Source organism: Leptonotus elevatus, chromosome 1 (assembly GCF_054856555.1).
Source record: "Leptonotus elevatus isolate MCC_2025b chromosome 1, RoL_Lele_1.0, whole genome shotgun sequence".
Lineage (NCBI taxonomy): Eukaryota > Metazoa > Chordata > Actinopteri > Syngnathiformes > Syngnathidae > Leptonotus > Leptonotus elevatus.
The window spans coordinates 33697961-33722519 of record NC_141239.1 but is presented as its reverse complement, the minus strand read 5'-3'; the positions used below and the strand labels follow the sequence as shown (position 1 = coordinate 33722519).

At 38.9% G+C, this 24559-nt stretch overlaps 2 protein-coding genes across 2 annotated transcripts in view; one reads left to right on the top strand and one right to left on the bottom strand.

The window, feature by feature from the left end:
• fam110b (family with sequence similarity 110 member B) overlaps nucleotides 1–3209 on the bottom strand; it is a 30169-nt gene extending 26960 nt beyond the window's left edge. Inside the window, exon 1 of the mRNA XM_086094049.1 lies at nucleotides 3087–3209. The gene's annotated coding sequence lies outside the window, so the exon portion shown is untranslated. The remainder of the gene's footprint in view (nucleotides 1–3086) is intronic.
• Nucleotides 3210–12506: 9297 nt separating this feature from the next.
• On the top strand, nucleotides 12507–24159 carry LOC147181792 (tissue factor-like). The gene is made up of 7 exons (XM_086094027.1): nucleotides 12507–12714; nucleotides 16905–17016; nucleotides 20029–20118; nucleotides 20614–20717; nucleotides 21387–21565; nucleotides 22247–22412; nucleotides 22479–24159. The coding sequence occupies exons 1-7, from the start codon at nucleotides 12648–12650 to the stop codon at nucleotides 22613–22615; spliced, it is 855 nt and encodes a 284-aa protein (XP_085950153.1). The 5' UTR covers nucleotides 12507–12647; the 3' UTR covers nucleotides 22616–24159.
• The last annotated feature ends 400 nt before the right edge of the window (nucleotides 24160–24559 follow it).

Below are 24559 nucleotides of genomic sequence, written 5' to 3'. Positions count from 1 at the left end.
ATAAAATCATAGACTGACATAAACATGTTAAATACGACACAAATTAAATGACCGGTAACATAAACGTCCTTATAACTTCATTAACTGTGCCACACAATGCATTCAATATATACACAAAACGGGTAGCTACAACACGTCCGCAAATCATACAAGCAAAATGTTGCTGCGTTCAATTTGCATTTGGCCCGCTTGGTAATATATTTTCCTCAATGTGGCCCTTGAGGTCATATGAGTTTGACACCCCTTCCCAACCCCGGATAAGCGGTAGATGATGGATGGGTGGAGACATTATCGGCGGCTCAAAATGGTCTGATTTTGTAATGGCACTACAAATAAGATGAAAAGTGTACTGAAATTCTTGATTATTTTTTTTAAATGAATGTCCCAGGCAAAAAATGCACATCAGTACTCATATTGCTAGTTTTTGCTTTAAAAAAAAATAGATTAAGCATTTTGTAAAAAGGTTTATTGAAACAAATGTTTATTTGTAAAGAGGATGGTTAGAATGTGTTGCCTTCTTGCCCTTGTTTATTTGGGGAAAAACATTTACTCTAATATTCTTATTTTGAAATTAACAGAAGAATAATTATTGTTGAATAATGTATTGGTTAAATGGTAAGGGTATAAGGTCAACATACCTAATCAAGTTTTCATTTGATTTTTTTGCCTTTTGTGCCATTTACAATTCAATTAAACTAAATTGAACAAATGTAGAAGATTTTTTTTTTTTTTAATGTCCCCCAACTTTGATCAATGTTCTCGGTGTAGTAGAAAATGTGTGTTAGAATAAGTGAACAGTATGTTACTCATTGGGAATGAGCTGCAAAAAAAAAAAAAGCAGAGCAACCGTGGGCCAAACACTCAAACTCCAATCAGAGCCAGGAAAAGTCCTGACTGTTTGTGTTTGCCTGCACGAAATTATCCAGCATTAGTCATCACGAATGCAGACAGAAGCAATGCATTGTCAGCAAGCTTCACACTGGGGCCCTGATGTAAAACTCCAGGACTTAACCCAGACTACATGGCAAGGTTTACATCCTGAAAATGAAGAAAATTTTAGCACCAAAAACCAGCACACATTTCAATATCTTCTTCCCTCTTACCATTAACTCTCTAAAGCCCGTATCCCACTGAGCAGCGGACGTTCACGAATGATAACCAGGGTAGCGGATAGTAATTTTTATTTCGTTGAAGATCGCATATACATTTGCCAACAGGTTTTTTTTGTTACAAATTCACTTGCGTGAAGAAAGAACATTAAAAATGCTGTTAAACGTTTGGCGAATGGTTGCACCCTTAAACGAACCCTGAATTTCCTGTCAGGTAGTCATCCACTCCCGGTTTCATGCAATGAATCCCACTCGAGTCGCTCTGAACCAGTCAGAGGACGCAAAAAGGGCTGACATCTCCCAACGCCTTCAGGACGGCCCTGGAAATTGAAACTTAAAATCTGATTGGTTCAGATTCTTAGGAGTGCCTCAAGGTTCCATTTTGGGTCCCTTATTGTTCACAATGTACATAAACGACCTTGCAGACTGCCGTAGGAGTGTTAACTGCCAATTTGCGAATTTGCAAGTGTCGCAACTTGCAAGTTACCCCTGTTGTTATCTCTTCTTGTAAAAGGCCACCAAACGTTTGATTCATCCCAAGTAGAATCAATAAAGGCAGTGTTTGGAAAAAATGGCAAATGATGCCAAGAAATTGAAACACTGGAAAATCCGTTTTCGATTCCCATCCCTATCAGATACTCTGTGGAGGAAACTCATTTTGTCACAAACCACAGCACGTGAACATGGGTGAGGATAGGAGCATAGATCGACCTTCACCTTTCGCCTCAGCTCTTTCTTCACCACATGCATCTCTATAAATCACATAACATTGATTTTTTTTTTCTCAACTCAGCAACATGCTTCGATTACCTTTTGACCAAACATACCTTTCACATTGCAATGTTTAACTCAAACATGGCTCTGTATATTATGGTACATGTAAAATATTTATTTTAAGTGACATAGAGTGAATCAGATTAAGCCAAGCGTGAAAATTATTCAAGGAAAAACACTGTCATTGTCTTTCCAGGTGAACAAAGGTAAGAAAAGACCAATTAACACTGTTCATCTAAACCTGGACATAATGTCAGTCTACAGTAGACGATTTTGAACATCAACCTGCTACAACATTTATGCACACTAATGAGGTCCAATTCAATAAATCCTGCATTTCTAAAGCCAACAATTCTTTCTCTTGAAAAATCTATACTGCATTGTTGGAAAGTTAAGTTTTAAATGTATGTTTCTTGCGTAATGGGGATCATAATGTTGTTGCATAGATTTTCGGTATGAGGCTGTGTGCCGTCTATTTGTTTTTGTTTATCTATAGTCAATTTGGCTGCCTCTGCACTACACTGCCCATTCATTGGGACGACCCTGCAAGCTAAAATGCATTGCTAATGTACTAGGTTTTATTTGAGAAATAAACTTGCAGTGCACCCTTGTTGTCTTCGTTACTACAAAAAGGTATGTGAACCACATTATTTGGGGCCACTGAAAAGCAAATGTGCTATGCTGTCCTGCCATCTAAAATTTAAAAAAAGCAACTGCTCCCACATTGATGTTGTGCCCGCATAACGAAACCGGAAGCTCAGTCGGACCCGTGCTAGGGGAGTGTGGGCGATGGGTGGATGCTATATAGCGGCTGATACACAGCAAGCATCAACTCTACCTGCGCGCGCACGCACGCGCTCGTGATGCAGCAACGCAACGCAATGCAATGCCAAACCCTCACCGACATCACAGCACCGCCATGCATGGAAGCTAGCTGTGTCGCCGCGTCAACAAACAGACCCGTTCAACACATTAAAAGCCTACAATCACCACTTACACTACTTCTCTTGATTATCATAAAACTATAACGTATCAAATTTACATAAACGAGCGGTTTCCTATGTGACAGTTTGAGAACAATGGCTATGTTCGGAGCAAGAAGAGCTACAAGTCGCGCGTACCGCGAATGATGCATTATCTGTCATCGGTTTCAAGTCCGGCAGCCTGGTTAGCGTCGTAATAACGTTAGTTAACGGGTCTTACCTTGATGTTTAGCCAAGGAAAACAAAGGATGCAGCTCTGGTTGTCATCCACTTGGTCGGTGCGTCTTTTCGGCCTGACAGCATCCTGTTCGCAGCCAACGGCAATAATGGCACGTTACCTAGCATGAGCACGAGTATATCTGCTCGGAGCTTTCAAAATAAAGGGCAATAGCGACATGGCACGGTTATTTGATAGACGGTCTGAAAGTTAAACAACAACGAGTTAAGTAGTAATTACTAAAATAAGACAAACGTATCATTTTTTCCAAAGACATGACATTTCATGCACGTGTTAAAAACTATTAAACAAATGTAGTGTCCATTACCACACGCCTTTGTTTTGAAAGTAAAATCAAATTAACTATTGTGAGCTTTGTTCAGAGTCTGCAGTGAGACAAATCAACAGCAAAAACAGAGAGCTGAATAAATGATACAGTTCATGATGCATGAAACAGTTCTCCTGCAATATATAAACTGGCTCTTTGACACGTATGGCAAATATTATTGAACTAAGTCTCTGTACGCGTGCTTGTTTTAGTATAATTTTGCATAGTCCTGTCTAGATTAAATGGCGTCCTGTGCGACCCCCTTACAACGTTTTTTTATTTTATTTTATTGAACTACATGAAGGGTTGGGGGATCCAGGTGCATAAAGTAAAAACTCGGAAACAGTTTGGCTTTAGCCAGAGGTGCTTCCATTCAACAGGTGGAGATGAGCTCGTTTAATGCCAGTTGACTAGAAGCACCTTTGGCTACGGCCAATCCTGGACCTGCATTCTCCAGCCCTGAATATAAGCAAATTAAAATTACAACAGAGCGAACAAAAAATAAGTAGAATCAAAGCAATAGACAGGATTAAAAAGAATACAACTTACATTAATAATAAAAAAAAACGTAAAATGATTTGTGACTATCTTGCCCACTAATACAATACTACCTTGGCAAACACACGTTTATTAGAGGGGAAAAGAGAGTACAAACAAAGTAGCATAGAAGAGGTAAAAAAAAATTACAAGTGATGTGGGAGACTCAACTCCCTTGATTTATTAATGTTGTAATATAATTTAATTTACTCATAAGTATAAAATGTGTATATTTATTAGGTACATTTATCTGAAATTTTGATTCTTTGTTGTTTTACTAATTAGCACTTTTTTAGGAAAATGATTTTAATGTGGCTATCATGTTAATAAACCAATACGCAACACTACCTTGGCAAACACATTTATTGTGGGTGGGGGGGTGGTGGTGCAGTACAAAAATATGAGTGTGGGAGGATCTCCTCCTTTCTCTCCCTTATGGCCTTCACCAGGTCACCAAGTTGAGCCCTTTCACGCCTCAGTGCTGCATCCCGCTCCATCCAGTCCTGAATTAATTGTTGCATTCATCTGGCGTGATTTTCTCTCTGGGATCGTAGCGATTTGCTATCCTGACGCAGATATTCGAGCATTACCCCCAACATCATATGAGTTGCGAGATTTCTTCCTCTTCCCTGGAAAAGAGGCAGAATGTCACAAATACACTCCCCCATTCACTTATGTTATTACATATATGGGTATGAAGTTGAATTTTGACATTCAAAAGAAGATCGGCAATGTAAAAAAAAAAGCAGCCTTGATCCTTAGAGTTAAAGAGAAAAAAACGATGACAATATATACTTTATTACTATTACATATTATAGTAGCATTACATTACACAAACACCACCTCTGTGTGTTTTTTTTTTGTCTTATTAAGTTAATAAACAAAGATGGCAACATTTGACAGAAATTAGGCAGGGAATGACTTCTAGCGCTTACAAGAAGTACATTTTGCGTCGATTTTAAGAGTTGTACCGAATGAAGCTCTCCTGGTGTCATAGCCATCGATTCTGTTTAGAGATGATGAAGGTGTAAATGCTGTAACATTCCGGAGGTGTATTTCTATGCAGTATTGCAAATTTCATTTGACTGTGGGTGTGTTAAAAAAAAATTACAGCGTTCATCACCCTTCATCACTCTTCTGGCAATGCCATGGAATGAAAGTGAGTTAAATAGCAATATTGACACTATTTGTCATAATCATCTGTAGAGGGAAACACCATCCCATGCATACATCCCATTTCAATACCACAAATCTTATTTAGAAGCTGGAGCCGTTCTCAGTTTACTGAGGGGTTAAGGCAGATTCCACCCTGCACTCTAAAAACAGTTGGGTCAAAAACAACCCAACTATGGGTCAAAAATAGACCGATCCTCTACTTGGGTCGATTTGACCTAACTTTAAGTCAAGAAATGGGTCTCTCGGCGTAAAACAACTCATAAATATTGGTCAGATCCTTTGCTTGGGTCAAAAAATGGGGTCACTTTGTATAAAACAACCCAGAAAGTTGGGTCAAATTGACCCATAAAGTGGATCGGTCCATTTTTTATCCATAATTGGATTTTTTTGACCCAACTGTTTTTTAGAGTGTGGGCTTGTTGCGACTAACCTGTCCTGTCACTGGGCACAAATAGTAGGGGTGGGAATCTTTGAATGTCTCACGATTCGATTCCGATTTTTGAGTGTGCAATTCGATTCAGAATCGATTCTCGATTAAGAGCGATTTTTGATTGCAAATGATTTGATTGACAATGATTTTTGTTTCAATTTATAGATGTTCAAGGAATCCTAATGATCTACTCCAGTCCGACTCGCTAATGCTAATTAGTGCTCTACTCGCGGCACTTTTATCATTCAAAAGAACGGCTCCACGCTGCAAAAAACAACAACTTTTATTGGAATAACTTGACCGTGACTTTTTCCTTCTACTCTCTAATGTGGCTACAACTTAACAGTGTATCAGACCGCGTGGAACCACACTGCCCCTAAGTGGCCAAATCGGGTACAACATAAACAGCGCTCCCAATAAAGGCACACACAAACAAAAGGAAGACAGTATGAAGTAATTTAAATAAAATCGATTTTGGGACACTTAAAATTTTTAATCGATTTTTTTTGGTACACCCCTAACAAATAAAGACAGACCATCACTTCTCACGTGCACATTCAAGCGCTGCTAAAAGTGTACTGAGTGGGAATTGATCACCCACGCTACTTGCAAGGAAGTCAGGCTGCTCAACTACTCTTCGATCCACTTACTGCAAAAAAAATCACATTTTCCATATACTGGATAGTGATTTATTTATTTTTATAATAGAAGTATTTGCATCTCAATCTCCGATTGGTCCTCTCCCACAACTCATCCTGTATGTTTACAATATGTAAGTGCAGCAACAGTGGAATCAGATTAGATTATGTCACATCACTGAGGACTATGTAGCATTTTCATTGGAAGTGTCCGTAGAATTTAAAAGACCAGCCAACATATCTTCGGCTTCTACAGCTGGTGAGGATAAAGAGACAAGAGAAGAGTGTGGGTGATCGTGTTAAGAGTCGCTAAGTATTTGCTCGCTGAAAGACAGCGCTGTTTCTCTGCCGGGACACACACACAAACGGCCATACAAGGCTTCAGAAGCTCTGTGTTTTGTGTGTAACCCTTTCACTGTTACCTAGCAACAGGAAGAAACCAGGCTACGAGGATGACTTTTTTTTAAAATATCTTTTAAAATTATCTATGCGGACAGTGGTATTATTGTCAGTTAATGCTCTTTCTACTGGACACCTTTACGTAGTCTTCCGGGATGAGTATTGATATACTTTATGTGAGTTTTGTTTTTATATGGTGGTAAATAATTAGGTCACAAACAAATGGCTCCTCCATGTGGTTCATCAAGGGATGACGGAGCATTGGACAAGGAGGAGATGTTCCTACTTTAGACGTATCCCCAATAAGATGGTCGAGTTGCGTTGATGATGACTTTTATGCTGCGTTTTACGGATAAGTGGCTAACACCGGACTTTTTCTTCCTTGTGCGCTATCTTTGATTTCCTGTAGGCTGGCTATTCTTTTTAGCTGATGAAACGATGTACATTTCTCCATTGTAGGACAAATAAAGGTAATCTAATCTTACTTTAGTTGTTGTTTGTGTTCATGTAATAGTAGTATGTTTGTTCTATGTACTTGTGCATCACTTTATTGTTAAGTTGTAGTGAGGACCCTGCTGACTATTATCATGCGTGAGTAAATTTATTTAAAGAATTAATAAATGCAGTCAAGTTTTGACTTGAGGTCCTCTACATCGCCACTGACGCTTGATTCCAAATAGGGGCAGAGAGACAGAGCCATCTTGATATTTTTGATAACTTCTTATCTGTCGGAAAGTAGATTAAACGAATAGTATTTTATCTTGGACAATTATCATAACGGGAATATGGTTATTGCAATACGTTTCTCAAGTTTATTTTAATGTGCGCAATATTAGAATTGTGCCTTAACTGTAATTATTTTTGATAATGGAATACATTTTCTTTAGTATGTGTGTGTTTGTAACGGATGGCGTCAGCTGAAATTTCAATAAAAGGAATCAAGCAAAAACTGTCGAATATTATGTGAAGTCCTTTTCCATGGCGAATGGTTGGTGTGTTTCCAATGTAGTTCCCTGTACGTCCACCAGAGTGCAGCACATGGCTCTACATCAGGGTTGCTCAAGTTCGGTCCTCGAGAGTTTCCCTCCTGCCGCACAGCTGAATCTAATGATCAGCTCATCAGCAAGCTTTGCAGAAGCCTGATAACGATCCCGATCATGAATCAGGTGTGTTAGTGGAGAGAAACATGGAAAACGGGCTGGATAGGGGCTCTCGAGGACCCAACTAAACACATGTTTATCAAAAATTGTTTGTGCCAGTACATGGTGAACATATTTGTACAGGTTACTACTCACTCCAAAACACAAACAGGTTTTTCTTTAACTACAGAACACAATATCAGCACGATTTGTTCATCATTTTGACAGTCTAAAAAAAAAAAAAATCCCTTTCCCACAATATCTTCTGTTTAACTGCCCAAGTGAATAAAGTCCAGAACGCAGGCCTGCTCACATGCATTCCTGCCAGATTTGCTAGTGATACATGTAACAATAACAAATTGTGTTTGTGTAGCACAACAGATGTGTGATGTTTAAATTGGAAGGAGGCATATGGTTTAGATGAGCTGGGCTTTCATAACATTCAGATCAGGTTACCGTTGGGTCACTGAAAGGATTGTTTCCCTTCCTCCAGACATACAGATAACATCTTAACATGTATTTTCAGTGTGTGTGTGTTTGTATGTGCGCGCGCGCTTGTACGTGATTAATTAACCGAGAGTATGGTCAATAAACACTGATCAATTTCCCAATTATTAAATTCAGTAGAATTTAAAGTTAAAGTACCACTGATTGCCACACCCACCTACTTAAGTGGGGCGAAATTCGTCCTCCGCATTTGACCCATCGCCCGAGGGAGCGGTGAGCAGCAACAAGGGCGGTGCTCGGGAATCATTTGGTGATCTAACCCCCCAATTCCAACCGTTTAATGCTGAGTGTCAAGCAGGGTGGCAATAGGTCTCATTTGTATAGTCTTTGGTATGACCCGGCCAGGGATTGAACCCCCAACGTCCCACTCGGCCACTGAGCGGAATTTAATGTATTTTGCATACTGTAAACATGAAGAACTAATTTCCCAAAATAAATAAATTTTGATTATTCTGAGGAAATACAACTTTTACCCATTTTTCTTCAATAAAAATGGCTCAGTATGGAAGTGTTCAACTAATGGAAAAAATTGTGTGTATGAAAGAGAATAGAAAATAGACATTTACTTTACTGCGTCATGTACTCTATCCTTCCTGACGTATTTTTTTATGTTCTATTACCAGAAACAAATTTGTTCAAAGTACATCTAATCACATTTTGTTCCTCAGCAATGAAATTGAACACGCTCCAGACTTTTTTCCTTTAAAACTGATTCCACACTAATGTGAAACAGCTGTGATGTTTTTATTTGCAGGGCTAAAAGTCCTATTACATCATCTTTACTTTTACAATGATAAAGCAAGACACAACTTGGCTTGCCTTTTCCTCAGCAGTGCATATGGAGTGTATTGAGGGGTGGGTATGGAGCAGCAGGATGTGATCGTTTTTTCTTTAAGGGGGGTCAGGGTGGGAGTGAATTCTAAGAGAGAGAGAGAGAGAGAGGTGGGGGGGGGTCTTTGTGTTCGTGTGTGCATACTTAAAACTCGTTAGCTTATATACTGTAAAGACAAATGTTGTGTCATTGGATATTTACTCTGTTGGAAATAGGAAGTGCGGTTGCATTGTGGGTTCTTAACTCATTCACTGCCATTGACGGCTATAGACGTCAAAAATTCATTTGAACTATTTCTATTAGTTTCACTTCCACCCCCCCCCCCCCCACACACTTTTGTTAACAAGAGTATAGAACCTAGAAAAAAATATTGTACATTTAGAACCGATACAAAATTTGTGATTAATTGTGAATTAATTACGAAAAAATTTAATCGCCTGACTCCCCTAATTTTTAATAGTCTTTTTTATTTAAGTAATTGTAATTATTTGTATTTTATTTTTTAATAATCTTTTCTTCTTTTTTTTTAAAGAAAAGATTATTAAAATTTAGGGGCATCAGGGGATTAAATTTTTTAATCATAATTAATCGCATGACTATACTAGTTAACACATTTTATATCTGTTCTAAATGTACAGTAAAAAAAATTATAGGTTTTCATACCCTTGTTAACAAAAGTGGGAAAACATGTTAAATCAATAGAAATAGTTCAAATGAATTTTTGACGTCTATAGCAGTCAATGGCAGTTAATGAGTTAATATGGTAAAAAAAAAACTCTGGCTGATTACGCAATGCCTGGATTAAACCTCCTGGTATAAATCATTTCCTTCTTTCAATGCGCAAATCATGTCATCACATTGTAGTTATCTTAACAGAAAGCAGAGAAACAGGAGTCAAGAGTTGCTCATTATTATACTGATACCAGTATGTTGACAGTTGATGTTTTGCAGGATTGTAACATTTTGGTAGAAAAGCAGTTGAAGATGTTGAAAGGTTTACGTAAATAGAAGCACTGAAAGGCATATTGTAACCCAATTGAAAATGTTTCAAGTGAACTCCTTGGTGTCTTTATGTGAGAATGCCTCACATGATCAAGTACACCGAACAGCTGGCTTGTATCCCACATATTTATTACACCGCTCTTATGTTCCCACACTTCCTCAAAGACTGTGCTTCTCTCCAAATAGGTCCCAGATGTTTACTGCTAAACTCCGTTGAACAGCGATGCGAAGTGAGTCCCACAAGAAAATTTCCAAAACATCTTACTAACAATTCAAACGTCTGTGTATTATGTTTGTGCATCTCTCCTCAAGCACCACATTCCTTGGCTTCTTTCCACTCTCGGGAGGGAACGAACCGAGGCCCGTGGCCAGTTAAAGCTGTTTCGCTACACTTGATGAAATGGAACATATTTCGCATTTCACAAATGCAAAGTTTGGATCTCACGTGTCTCCATTCAGTTATGGCTTATCGTGTTAAGAAAAACAAAAACAAACATTGAATCTGATATCTTCAGATTAGAATCAGACGTTCAGACATGGATAAAGATCAAATATAAATTGGGTATATGCCAACACAGATGTATGGCACATGGACAAATCTAATCAATGTGAGCCTGACATCATATCACAATACTGGCATACAATGTATGCATAATATCTCAACCACGTTTGGGCACTGTTTGTATTTTTTGTATTGTGTAACGAGACCCAGACTTCCAAAACAACAAGTCATTTTTGTGACACCATAGCATCAGTACAGCGTGTAACTGGACAGTGAATTTAACAGAACCTATTGACTAGTGTGCCAAATTATAAACATACTACTTGAAAACGGAGTGTATCATTCAATTAACTCATTCACTGCCATTGACGACCATAGACGTCAAAAATTCATTTGAACTATTTCTATCAGTTTCACATTTTTTTTCCACTTTTGTTAACAAGAGTATGAAAACATGAAAACAAATATTGTACGCTTAAAACAGATGAACAATTTGTGATTAATCGTGAGTTAACTATTGAAGTCATGCGATTAATTACAATAAAAAAATTAATAGTCTGATGTCCCAATTTTTTTTTTTTATATTTAATCTTTTCTTTTTTTAAATTAAGGGCATCAGGCAATTACAATTTTTAATTGTAATTAATCACATGACAACTAGTTAACTCAAGATTAATCACAAATTGTATACCTGTTCTAAATGTACAATACATTTTTTTCTAGGTTTTCATACTCTTGTTAACAAAAGTGGAAAAAAATGTGAAACTAATAGAAATAGTTCAAATGATTTTTTTACGTCTATAGCCGTCAATGGCAGTGAATGAGTTAATAAAACACAATATTAATCAGCTTGTCTTACAGCAGTGTAGCATGTACAAAATTGAGTACACATCATATTACAGTTAAAGGTTGAAGTCAACTCCAAAATTGTCTTTACAATAATATGTTCCTCGCAGTCCCACTGGCCTAATCCCGGTATTTTGTTTAATATTATTTTTGTGGATTATGAATAAAGAAGCAAAATCCACCTTAAAAAATATATATATATATTTCAGTGGGTGGCCATTTTGCCAACTTTCTGTTGACTGAAAATGACATCACAGTTGCTCAGGGCTCAGGTAACGATTAAAACTTTTTGGGTTGACTTTCCCTTTCACATCCACAGTAATTAACTACAATGCTTATATTTTATAAAATGGGCTCAATAAATAATAAATAAACAAATCCAAACCTGCCAATTATGTTTCAGTCATGTAAATGAAGTCAGACAGATTAGTCAGCATTACCCCAACATATCCTGAGCACTCCAAACAAACTCATTCCTCATTCTGCAATGAACTGACACATTTAATTGAAATTAACATTTAATTTGAATCAAGTTCTTTTTGGAAGAATTTTAAAATGATCGAAACTCTGACATTAGATGAGACAGTGCCATGCGTAACCACTCACACTTTCAAACTGCGATTGAAAACAGCTTGTCAACTTTTTACCTCATAAAACTCGCAGTCAGAACACTTTGTTTTGTCCAAAAGAACATGACACACACGTTTGCTCTTCAAATCTATTTTCCAACACACTTTTACATGAGTCCGAGTCGTGGCACGTGTGTTAGCAGTCACGTGAAGATTAAGATAAATAATCCAAAAGGTTTGTTCAGCAGAATGTGAACCGGACCATTTGGAACAATGCCAATTTGCTGCCATGGCAACATTCACAGATTACACACTTTCCACAAAGACATGGTTGTGGTCAGACTGAATGCGAGTTTTACATGTCGGTTCTTGAGTTTCAGAGATGCAAGATAAGGATGAGTCCAAGTGTACCGTAAGAAGGGTGTGCGTGTTTTGCTAAAATAAGTTTTATGGGAAGGTTCCATCAGCAAGCAGGCATGTGGGAGGGATCAGTCAGTGAAACAGAGGGGCGGAACCCTGATCAGACCCCCACAGTTCCCCCAAATTCTGATCCCACACTCTGGAAGACGCTTAAACGCAAGAGGGAAGATCGCTACTTTTTTCCATGTTCAACAACATCACGCCTTGAAGGAGAAATTAGGACATTTACGTGTCGTAACATGGCCTCACTGCGAAACTTTCTTTATCTCGGAGTCTACATGTCTGCTTGGATTATCATCGTTGCAGGTAAAACCCGCGCACTTCGGAAAACTTCATGTTGTTTAACTGCTGAGACCATTTGGGCATTTTTACACACATGCTCTGACTCATGTGCTTCCAATTCACATTCCTTTCTATAATCTGTATAGCACAAGTGAGCAAAAATGCAGATTTGTGTTGATGAGATTATATAGTAAATGCTCACACTTTGAGGAGATAGATAAACAACTTTAGTTTGGTAGTTATGTTGAACTTGACCCACTTTTATTTAGTTACTTTTGTTGGTGACCGAGTCGCTCTTGCTTCCTCAGAAATAAGGATGCAACCTTATGAATGTACAGTGTTTGCCCAGTGTCAATAATGTCATTGAAGCAGGTGTTTGCTTTCACTCTAAAATGTTGTGAGACCATTAAAACGAGCTGTTCATAAAATGAAACCTCATGGTACAGGGCAACAGTCTGTGATGCGTGCCTCCCCTGGGAGATGTGCAGCACTTTCTTTGGGCATATACAAAATAACCGCATTACCTGAGGAGTATGGAGGAGGGCACATCTGTTTTTGTTTTTTGAAACATAAATACTATATAGAAAATGTGGCTATACTGTCACGAGCCAAGGTCAATAGTTCTCACTGCCCAGCTGGAATACATTCACACGTAGTTAGATGAATATTTGCTAAAGCTGGTTTTCCCTAACAATTCCAGACGTATATACAAAATTTGTGACTCATCAGACCACAGACAGAATCCAGAGCTTAGAACAAGACTTCAAGAAAAAAAAAATCAAGAATGTGAACAGGGGGACAAAGTGCTTCACATTGGCTGCCACAACTGCCAAAAAACTACAAATTCATTCAAAATATTAATATACTTATATAAGTATTCAATTATTACATTTACTATGCTAAATTGGAAGTTGAAATGGCATAAATAGTAAGTAAATATAATAATACTAAACCTAAACCTTTCAGGGTTGGTCCTTTTATACACAATCAATTCATGACTCACCTGTTTCCAATTAGCCAATTCACTTGTGGAATATTCCAAACAGTATTTATTTATTTATTTATTTTAGCATTCCTCAACACACCAGCAAATAGTTATGTACAGAAGATCTCATGCTTTTTATCACATGTCAAGGTAGCGAAATTTTGCACATAATGATGCTACCTTGCAAGCATGCCGAACCAAAGATTTATCCGTTTAATTAAGGATCTAATCTGTTTACATGCCACTGGTAGTTACATCATTATAATGATTTTTATAGCACCTTGCTTCATCCCGTTAGTTGCTTGCTAAATTTATCACTAATGTTGCTGCACTAATGTACACCCCCACTCTTGAAACCCTCTCTTCCATACGTGATGGCAATAGTCTATCCTGTGGAATTAATTCAATATATTTTCTTTATTAACTCATTCACTGCCATTGACGGCTATAACGTCAAAAATTCATTTGAACTATTTCTATTAGTTTCACATTTTTTCCCCACTTTTGTTAACAAGAGTATGAAAACCTAGAAACAAATGTATTGTACATTTAGAACAGATATAAAATGTGTTAACTAGTGTAGTCATGCGATTAATTATGATTAAAACATTTAATCCCCTGACGCCCCTAAATTTTAATAATCTTTTCTTAAAAAAAAGAAGAAGATTATTAAAAAATAAAATACAAATAATTACAATTACTTAAATAAAAAAGACTATTAAAAATTAGGGGAGTCAGGCGATTAAATTTTTTCGTAATTAACTCATGATTAATCACAAATTTTGTATCAGTTCTAAATGTATAATATTTTTTAAAATGTGTGATTAAAATTGAGTTAACTAGTTGTCATGTGATTAATTAAAATTAAAAATGTTAATCGCCTGATGCCCCAGATAAAAAAGAAAGAAAAGATTATTAAAAATTAGGGACGTCAGACAATTAAATTTTTTAATTGTAATTAATTGCATGACTTCAATAGTTAACTCACGATTAATCACAAATTTGATATCTATTCTAAATGTATATTTTTTAATGTTTTCATACTCTTGTTAACAAAAGTGGAAAAAATGTGAAACTAATAGAAATAGTTCAAATTAATTTTTGACGTCTATAGCCGTTAATGGCAGTGAATGAGTTAATTTCCTTATGAAGGAAAAATTATAGAATCCAACAATTTCCTGAAGAAAATAATAAATGTGGCAAATTAGAACACACACCGATCCCAAAATTTGTTTTCCCCCAAGAACAGCTAAGGTTTTCAGATGTTTGAGTCATAAATGGTCAAATAAATAAGCCATTGTAAAGATATTTTTGGGCAAATATCATTTTACTCTTAAAACCATAATGGAATGTGAGTGAATCGCTCTGTAGACAAAAAGCAGAGAATGTGCTGTGTGATTTGTCGCCATGTAAGAGATTTACCTTTGCTTCACATCCGCTTTGCTCCCTTCCCAAAGCATGACTTCAATTACAGCCCGTTGACGGGAATGCGTGAGTAGGATGAAGCAGTGGATGTTCCAAGGAAGTTAGAAGGTTGGATGTTTTCATGATGAGGCTCCAGTGTATTATGACAACTGATATGTCTAAATATTTTTAAAACAATTGCGAAACATGGGTGACTAATGTCAAAGAAAGACGTGGGATTAGTGAGTCCATCCTACAAGCGTCGGAAAACACAGGAGTACATTTGAAGGAACTGCAGAGTGACATCAAAGATGTGTCTCTATTTATGTCCCACTATTTATTACATGGCGATGGTCAAATAGTATAGTGACAATGCAGTTGGCCAGCCACCCACATGAAACTCATTCGGATATATGTTGTGTCGCAACACAAAAAAGGTTGGGAATTGACGTTTTTGTTTCTCATTGTTGCGTCATCGTGCATGAATGCTAACTGACTTCATTTCACCCTATTTCCTCACTTGACATCATCTGTAAACATTACCAAACAGGATCCTTCTCATCGCACTCATACTAGCCTGCATGATGAGAAAATAGGCCAAGAGGCCCACAACCCGCCTATGATTTACGGTCACATAACTGTAGTTTTATAACTTCCTTTGGGGTTTTTCCCGACCAATGGTAGCCTACTCCGATTTTCTTCCGATTCTATCGACACGTGGTCTCGTCAGTGTACATGTTGTCATATGGCATGATGTCATTACTATTCTACTAGAAAGTGTAATGACATCTCTAACCATGTCTATGAATCAGCTTTGGATTATTCTTTATAATTTTCTTTCTTAACTCATTCACTGCCATCGACGGCTATAGACGTCAAAAATTCATTTGAACTATTTTTACTTAACATTTTTTTCCATTTTTGCTAACAAGAGTATGAAAATCTAGAAAAAAATATTTTGTGTACATTTAGAACAGATGTAAAATTTGTGATTAATCGTGAGTTAACTAGTGAAGTCATGCGATTAATTATGATTACAAATTTTAATTGCCTGATGCTCCTAATTTATGGAAACATTTTAATAATCTTTATTAAAAAAAATCGTAAATCCTAATTAATCGCATGACTTCACTAGTTAACTCACGATTAATCCCAATTTTTATATCTGTTCTAACACAAAAAAAATCTAGGTTTTTAAACTCTTGAAAAATGGGAAAAATGTTTTACTAATAAAAATTGTTCAAATTAATTTTTGACGTCTATAGCCGTTAATGGCAGATAATGAGTTAATTAAAAACAACAACTTTGTATTTTTTTTAAATTAATTAATTAATTAATTAATTTATTTATTTATTTATTTAGAGAGAGAGATACAGTAAAAAGGACAACTGAAAACAGGCATTCCGTGCAAGTATCGTATTATTATTATTTTTTACTAAATACTTATTTGCGACATCCAACCTTAGACGGACTTTTATAAAGCCTGGCTGGGGTGACCGCTTGTGGCTGTTTGTGAAAGTAGCAAATGTACATTGCTTATCAGGTTCAAAATTTCTTTTGTGACAAGAAAAAGCATGAAAACTGGTCGTGAGCGTGTGCCGTATGTTTGGCGAACATTTGCGACCTTGGACAAACCTTGATAAGAAATCAATGTTTTCTACCTTTGATAAAAAAAATATTATATGAATGCACGTGTATAGTTCATTTGTGATCTTGTCAGTTCAGTGGCCATTGTGTGTGTGTTTTAAATAGCTTTCTTTCGTGGGAATGTGCCAACAACATTTGGCCTATGCGTGTATATAATATTGTGTTTGTCTTGTCATAGATGAACATGTGCCCAAAGCAGATAATGTCCATTGGGTATCTCTGGATTTCAAAACTCTTCTCATGTGGACGGCACCACCATCGAACCACACGTTCACCGTCTGGTACTCTTGGTGAGTCAGCACATACGCCGGCGCACTTCTGGAATGGATTACTTGACCATGTTTTTATGTCATTGCATAATAATGGCCTTTTTCGCAAGGATTAGGGTTATAGTATATGTTTTGTGCCCAGCGCAAGTCTAGCGTCTAACTCTGCAAAGCGTTTTACAGTTTACGTCTAGTGGAAAAGTGGCTAGAGTCACTTGTGTTCAAAACCGACCTAGGTCTTAGAAAAATGTAGGAATGGATGATGTCAGCACCGACATTTGTGTATGACATAAAATATGTATTAGCTCATTCACTGCCATTGAAGGCTATAGATGTCAAAAATTCATTTTAACTATTTTTATTAGTAAAACATTGTCCCCACTTTTGTTAACAAGAGATTGAAAACCTAGATTTTTTGTTATTGTATTAGAACAGATATAAAAATTGGGATTAATCGTGAGTTAACTAGTGAAGTCATGTGATTAATTACGATTTAAAAAAATACATATTTTCTTTAAAAAAAAATATTATTTTTTTCCCCGTAAATTAGGGGTATCAGGCGATTAAAATTTGTAATCGTAATTAATCGCATGCCTTCACTAGTTAACTCACGATTAATCACAAATTTTACATCTGTTCTAAATGTACCAAAAATATTTTTTTTAGGTTTTCATACTCTTGTTAACAAAAATGGAAAAAAATGTTCAAATGAATTTGTTACGTCTATAGCCGTCAATGGCAGCGAATGAGTTAACAAACGTTGATTGCCTTCGACAACACAGAGAGGGAGAAGTGATTTTCAAATATGAACCATATCACCCCCGAATCGACTCCCTCTACCTTTCCTTTTTTTTTTTAAACAGCTCAGTATTGTTCATTCGGTAATGTCATCATCATTGCTCTTTAAAAAAAAAAAATATATATATATATATATATATATATATATATATATAATTATTTTGTATGTGGGTGAGTATGTGTATGTGCGTGCGTGCGTGTATTTATTTGTTAGCTCACCAAAAACCTATTAGAAAAAAATCCCATACCGTTCACCTAAACCGAACACCGCCGTTAGGAGACACGAGGGGACCAAAGAAAACAAAGGAAAGTGAAATCCAGCACCGACCAGACACCACCCACCGGGCCACCCACCAGAAATCTTCCCCAACCCCAGAAACATCTAAATTCCAACAAATCCACAAAAAAGAAAAAATCAGGGAGACCTCAAGAGACCGAAAAAGAGACTGAGGAAAGGAAGGAAGGACAGACGAAGCCGAGTGAGATCCACAGACACCAGCCTCCACCGATTCAATGATTGTGTCTGAGTTTCGATAGATGCTGGTGTGGTGGATCTGGCATGCGAGAAAATCTCCACCAAAGAGGGGAGCCGTCGACCCCTGCCAGGACAGAGCAAGCGCAACACCTCAGGGCCCCCCAGGCCGCGGCAGCGCCAAAGGACGACCCCCGGGCCCCGCCAGGGCCACCGGCCGGAGAGCAAACCCAGGAGCAGGAACGCCCCCCACCCCAACACGGCCCGCGCCCCCAACCCAACGCAGCAGGACGGGGCACTGCAGGCCCGCCAGTCACCCCACCGGTCCACAGCCCCCGCTCCCCCCACGACCCCCATCCACCCTCGCCATCCACCCCAACCCAGCCCCAGCCGCCCCCAGGTCCCCAAGCCCCCAGACATGTGTGTGTGTGTGGTGCATTAAAATTAGGAGCAGGTGAACCGGAGCCGAGGGAAATGATATTCCCACGCTCCGATCCACCCGCCTCCCAAGCATGTCACTGAGTGTATGTGGTGCATTAAAAAAAATAAATAGGGGGGGAAGCGGTGGGGACACGGACAGGGGACCGCAGCACTGCTCTATACCGCGGTCCCCAACCAATGGCACCTCCCCCCCCCCCAGTTGTGTGGTGCGTTAAAATTGGAGGGGAGTTGTAGGGTGAAGACGGTGTTTCCACCCTACCCCACCCCCCAAAGTGTGTTATGTGCCCTATATGTCTATAAAAGTGTATTGTGCAAACCTAGTGTAGTGAGTTAAGAGGAGCGACCAGCGGGCGGGGGCAGGAGGCGCACCCGCCCACCAAGCCCCCACCCACCCCACCGGGACCCCGGCGGGCATATGGGACCCGTCCGGCGGGGCGATAGGGCTCGCCCCCCGGATACTGTGGCCCGCCCGAGGCGCCAGGACGCCCACCGGAGCGGGGCGGGCACAACACCAAACCCCAGCCACCCCCGCCGGCCCCCGGAGCACCGAGACCCGGGCCATGGATGGAGCCCCCGGCCCAGGGGAGGGGAAGGAAGGCGTACCGGGGAGAGGGAGGGGAGGGGGGAAGGAAACGACAAGAAGGGCAGGGGGCAGCGGCAGGGCCGCAGAGAGAGGAGGAGAGGAGGAGGAAGGGTGACGAGGGAGAAGGGACAGGGAGGCGGAGGACGGGCGGGGAGAGGCGAGGAGGGAGAGGCAGCAAGGGGGAGGAAGGGGGAGGGGAGAGGGAACCATGGGGCACCCCGGCGGCCCACAGGCCCCGAACCGCGTCGCCGGGCCCAGAGCGACGGAGTGCGCCGGAGCGGCGCCGCCCCAGACACCAGGGAGAGCCCCGCAACGCAGCACCCCCCAAGAGACCCAGGGAATGGCCAAGACGCAGCCGCCACCCAGCAGCCAACAGAGGGGCAGACCCACCCACGCCCAGCTAGGGGGGGACAGCACCCACAGAATTAACCCACTGGCATGCCGTGAATCCGAATATCAACCCCTAGTGCCCATCGGAGGCGAATCCGCTCGATCCCGCTGGCAGCAGCCGGGTTCCTGACTATAGAAACACAACCATTAGTTACAAATTGCCAAATACAGAAACATCAATGCAAGACTCCCTCTACCTTTCCAACGTTTCTTTTTATGGCTCTGAAATGCAGAATATTGATGACATGACTTCCATGTCAGTGTCGTTTTTAATAGCATGTGTAAAAATATCTGTTAAGATGAAAGAGGGACATATGCGTATGACCGTAAATTGATGTCCTGTGACTATCAGGGATGACGTCAGCTCGAGGGAAAGTGTCAACTGCATCAGGATAGCAGAGACCGAGTGTGATCTGTCCATTGAATTTGAACACCCTCACAGGTATGTCGCCGACCTTGTCAACCAAACTTATAAACAGCATGCATCATTCAGCCTTTCTTTTTATGTGTTTTGTTTGTTTTAAGGTTTTAAGACTCACTCACGACTTGACAACGCAAATAATATTGTGTGGCTTTTTATTTGGCCGATCTCCCTGGTGGGCCTTTGAAAAGAAGATGAATGTGGCTGTGCATTATGGGAAATGGGCAATTAGCCGAGGGCTCTGGCAAGATAACGAGGGATGATCCACAACAAACCTAAACTATGCGCTTTATTAAGCTTTTATGTCTTTTATGTTGGCAACATGAGAGCGGAGCCTGACCTTCCACAATATATTGCATACTTTCTTCAGCTTTTAATAAAAAATAATACACGTTCATACAATCGAAACATTCCTCCACACAAAAAGTTGAAGAACATAACAGCAGAGACACACATGGGCCGGTGGAAATCACAGTGCAAAATGGTCCGACGACTTCCTGCTTTTCTACTCAACAGGACATTTAGTGCTGACATCCAAACAGAACCTTCTGATCGCAGTGACTACGAGGTGGACTTACTACCTCACACTAATTCACCACCCTTCAACCCATATGGACAGAGTAAGTATTACACACGGACATTGGGGACATGCACAAATCCAGGTCCACAAAATAAAACCCTGCCAGTTGTGGCTAAAAGCAAATTTTTGAACATGTTCAAAGCTTCCTTTGCGACACGAATGACCATCAAAACTGTAGGCGAGCGTTTAGCGTACCTCGGATAAACCCTGACGTCAAAATATTCGCTAGCGTCACAAATGTTTGTCCCTCAGGCAACAACCAATCAAAGCGCACCTGTTTTCTGAAGCTGAGCTGTGATTGGTTGTTGCCTGAGCCCTGAGCATTTGTGATGTCATCTTCAGTCGACAGCAAGTGGCAAAATGGCCGCTCCCTGAGATGAAAACGGCTGGATTTTGCTTCATAACTCATATACCACAAATGTAATATAAATAAAATGGTCATGTTAAGACTAGCGAGGTCACATATATTGTCAAGAAATGATTAAAGTTGACTTCCCCTTAAAACTGTGATTTGATGAATCGTGCAAGGAGATCGAACTCTTGATATCATGGTTTTATTATCTCCTTTATAGCAGTTCAAATGAACTACAGGAACAAAAACACACTTTTTCCAGCTGGCTCTGGCCATAATCATAACTCGTAATGTTGGTGCACCCCCACTGTCGAGGCAAGAGAGACAGCTATTTTTTGTTATTTCTCCCCTGCTCAGGTGAGATTAGTGCACCGGATTTCACTGTGGAGGTTGTGGAAGAGGGCAAAGTGAGCGTGACCATCAAAGACCCGCTAACCAGTTTTCATAAATACGGAAAGCAGCTCACCATCAGAGACATTCTCAAGAATGACCTCCAGTACAAGATCAGCTATTACAAGTCTGGAAACACTGGAAAGGTAGTAGCATTAAACAGCTATGACTTTGAATGGAAATGAAATGAAAGAAAATATTGAAGTGAAATAATCTTTTTCATCTATTCCCCCCCCCCCCCCCCCGGAGAATGAATACTGGGTTACATATCCTGATAGCAATATTGCTACATATTGCTATATATATATATATATATATTAGGGGTGTGAATTGCCTAGTGCCTGGCGATTCGATTCATATCACGATTCATAGGTCACTATTCGATTCGATACCGATTAATCCCAATACGAATCTATAAATTGATTATTGCGATTTATTTTTTTAAACTCAAATTTAGAAAATACTAATCAGTAAACTTGTATATGTACACTGTAAGATTTGTATGAAAATGTATTTATCTGAAAATTCAGGCTTATAACTGAGCCAGTGCATTTAACAAACAGTTGCAGTCTGTTTCATGTCTGAACAGCACTGAAATAAAAATATTAAGGCTTAATGTTCCATTAAAATAACATTCTTCCATGCTTAATGTGTGAATCCTAACCCCAAGTAAGACGTTTTGTTGAATATTTCCATAAAAAATTGTGTAAAAATAGATTCGGCCGGATATCGAATCGATTCGAGAATTGCGCGCTGTAATATCGCAATATATTGGCGAATTGATTCTTTCTAACACCCCATTAATATAGTCAAATTTTGCATTATAGCGAGACATCATATTTAACACCAATCGAGGAGAAGTGTCTGGGTTGGATGCTGGTCAGAGTTACTGCTTCATGGTGGTAGCTTTCATCCCTTCAAGAGACAAACAGTACCAGCAAGGAGCTTGGAGCATCCAGCAGTGTACTCCTGGACAGACGAACGTCTTCCAAGGTACGCTACATGCTTCTTCGCAAGTCAGTCTCTCTGCCTAACTTGCAACCTTCATTTCCCCTCTAGAGCTGAGTCTCGGAGCGTTGGTTGGTGGACTTTTTATCCTGGTCATCGTCCTCATTGTCATCATCACAGTGACGGTTCTATGCTGCAGACGAAGAAACAGGACCTCGCAAACGTATCAGTCATCTACAGTTGTTTAATCTGTGAGAATGTGTGTGCATGTGTGCTTGCGTGCGTATATGACCTATATTGTCTGTAGGTTTTCAATTGGGGTCAAGAAGAAAATTCCCAAACTGTTAACGTCACACCTTTTTTTGTCACCAGGGGGAGCTGGTCTTCCTCTTTGTGTATGTGTTCACCACAGGGACAACTAAACATTTTATACTCCTCTGCACCAGTATTACACAAAGCCCTATACTACTTAGCAAACATTTTTCAATTGTGGCCACAAAATATTTAGAAAGCTTTTAACTCATTCACTGCCATTAACGGCGATAGATGTCAAAAATTAATTTGAACTATTTCTATTAGTTTCACATTTTTTCCCTCTTTTGTTAACAAGAGTATGAAAACCTAGAATTTGCCACATTTATTATTTTCTTCAAGAAATTGTTGGATTCTAGAATTTTTCCCTGATAAAGAAATTAACTCATTCACTGCCATTGATGGCTATTGACGTCAACAATTCATTTGAACTATTTCTCTTCGTTTCACATTTTTTTTCCACTTTTGTTAACAAGAGTATGAAAACCTAGACATTTTTTAAAAATAATATTTTCTTTTCTTTTATTTAAAAAAAGAAGAAGAAAAGATTATTAAAAATTAAGGGCATCAGGCGGTTAAATTATAAAAAATTAGGGGCGTCAGGCGATTTTTTTTTATAATTTTTTTAAATTCAATAGTTAACTCACGATTAATCACAAATTTTATATGTGTTCTAAATGTACAATAATATTCTTCTAGGTTTTCATACTCTTGTTAACAAAAGTGAAGAAGAAAAACAAGTTAAACTAATAGAAATAGTTAATCAATGGCAGTGAATGAGTTTTAAATGTTGTTCACCACCACAAGCCTAAAATTACATTCAAACCAACCACAGTATAACTCTCCATTGTCTTCCATCTACCTTAAAGTTATGTTTCTAGAGAAGGTGCGTTTGATTACTCAGCTGTTCAGCTACAGATACTTTGTTGCCACTATTGAATCACCCCCCCAAAGCTACCTGTCATGTCTGGCGATAGTACAGGATTGTTATAGCCTGTTTGATTTTATATTTCCCTTTTCAAGGTAACATGTATACAGCCTGCTTTGCCATCTGAATTTGAAATGCTAAGTGCTAGCTAACACGACCAGCAACATCTTCTGAGGTCCCACATGAAAATTTTAGCCTGATTTAGTAGAAGTAGGAAATTATGGAAATTATTATAAGTGGATTATGTTCACGAGTCATAAAATGAAATATTTAAGATTGATCAATATGCACTAACCAAGGTGAAGAATCGCTATAACAGTCTTCTTAACATTCTTTTAAGCATTTTATTTATACTGTCTGTCAGTAACCATCAATATAAGGGCCTTGGGGCCACCTGGTGTTCACTTTGTGAAATCACAGTTACGTTCACAAACTTCTGTCGATTATATTTCACGTTGGTGCGACTGGACTCTGTGATTGAATTTTCATGGATTGATAAAGGTAACTTTTGTTGATCAAAAGTATGCCAATACAATACAACATTGAACTGAAGGATGCCTCTCTTATTTTCTTAATTTCTTTTATTTTTGGTTGTAAGGTAATCATACAAATTCCCCTGGTCTCACACTGTGATTTTGTAAAGCTTGGATTTTGCAGGGCCGCTATTTATAAGCCTCTTCGGAAAGTCAAATCTCCGAACCTTTATTACACCTTTCCTTCACCTTTGTTGGATGACGTCATCAGGTCAAAGAGAGATGAAAATGTGCTTGCTTTTGAACAGAGGAAAGGAGAGCACATTTGAACATTAACTCATTCACTGCCATTGACGGCTATAAACGTCAAAAATTCATTTGAACTATTTCTATTGGTAAATTTTTTTCTCTCCAGTTTTGTTAACAAGTGTGAAAACCTAGAATTTTTTATTGTACATTTAGAACAGATATAAATTTGT

Coding starts and splice junctions, on each gene's coding strand:
- LOC147181792 (XM_086094027.1), top strand. CDS start 12,648: ATGGCCTCACTGCGAAACTTTCTTTATCTCGGAGTCTACATGTCTGCT. Junction 20,718..21,386: donor CTTCAACCCATATGGACAGA/GTAAGTATTACA, acceptor TCCCCTGCTCAG/GTGAGATTAGTGCACCGGAT. Junction 22,413..22,478: donor ACAGACGAACGTCTTCCAAG/GTACGCTACATG, acceptor TTTCCCCTCTAG/AGCTGAGTCTCGGAGCGTTG.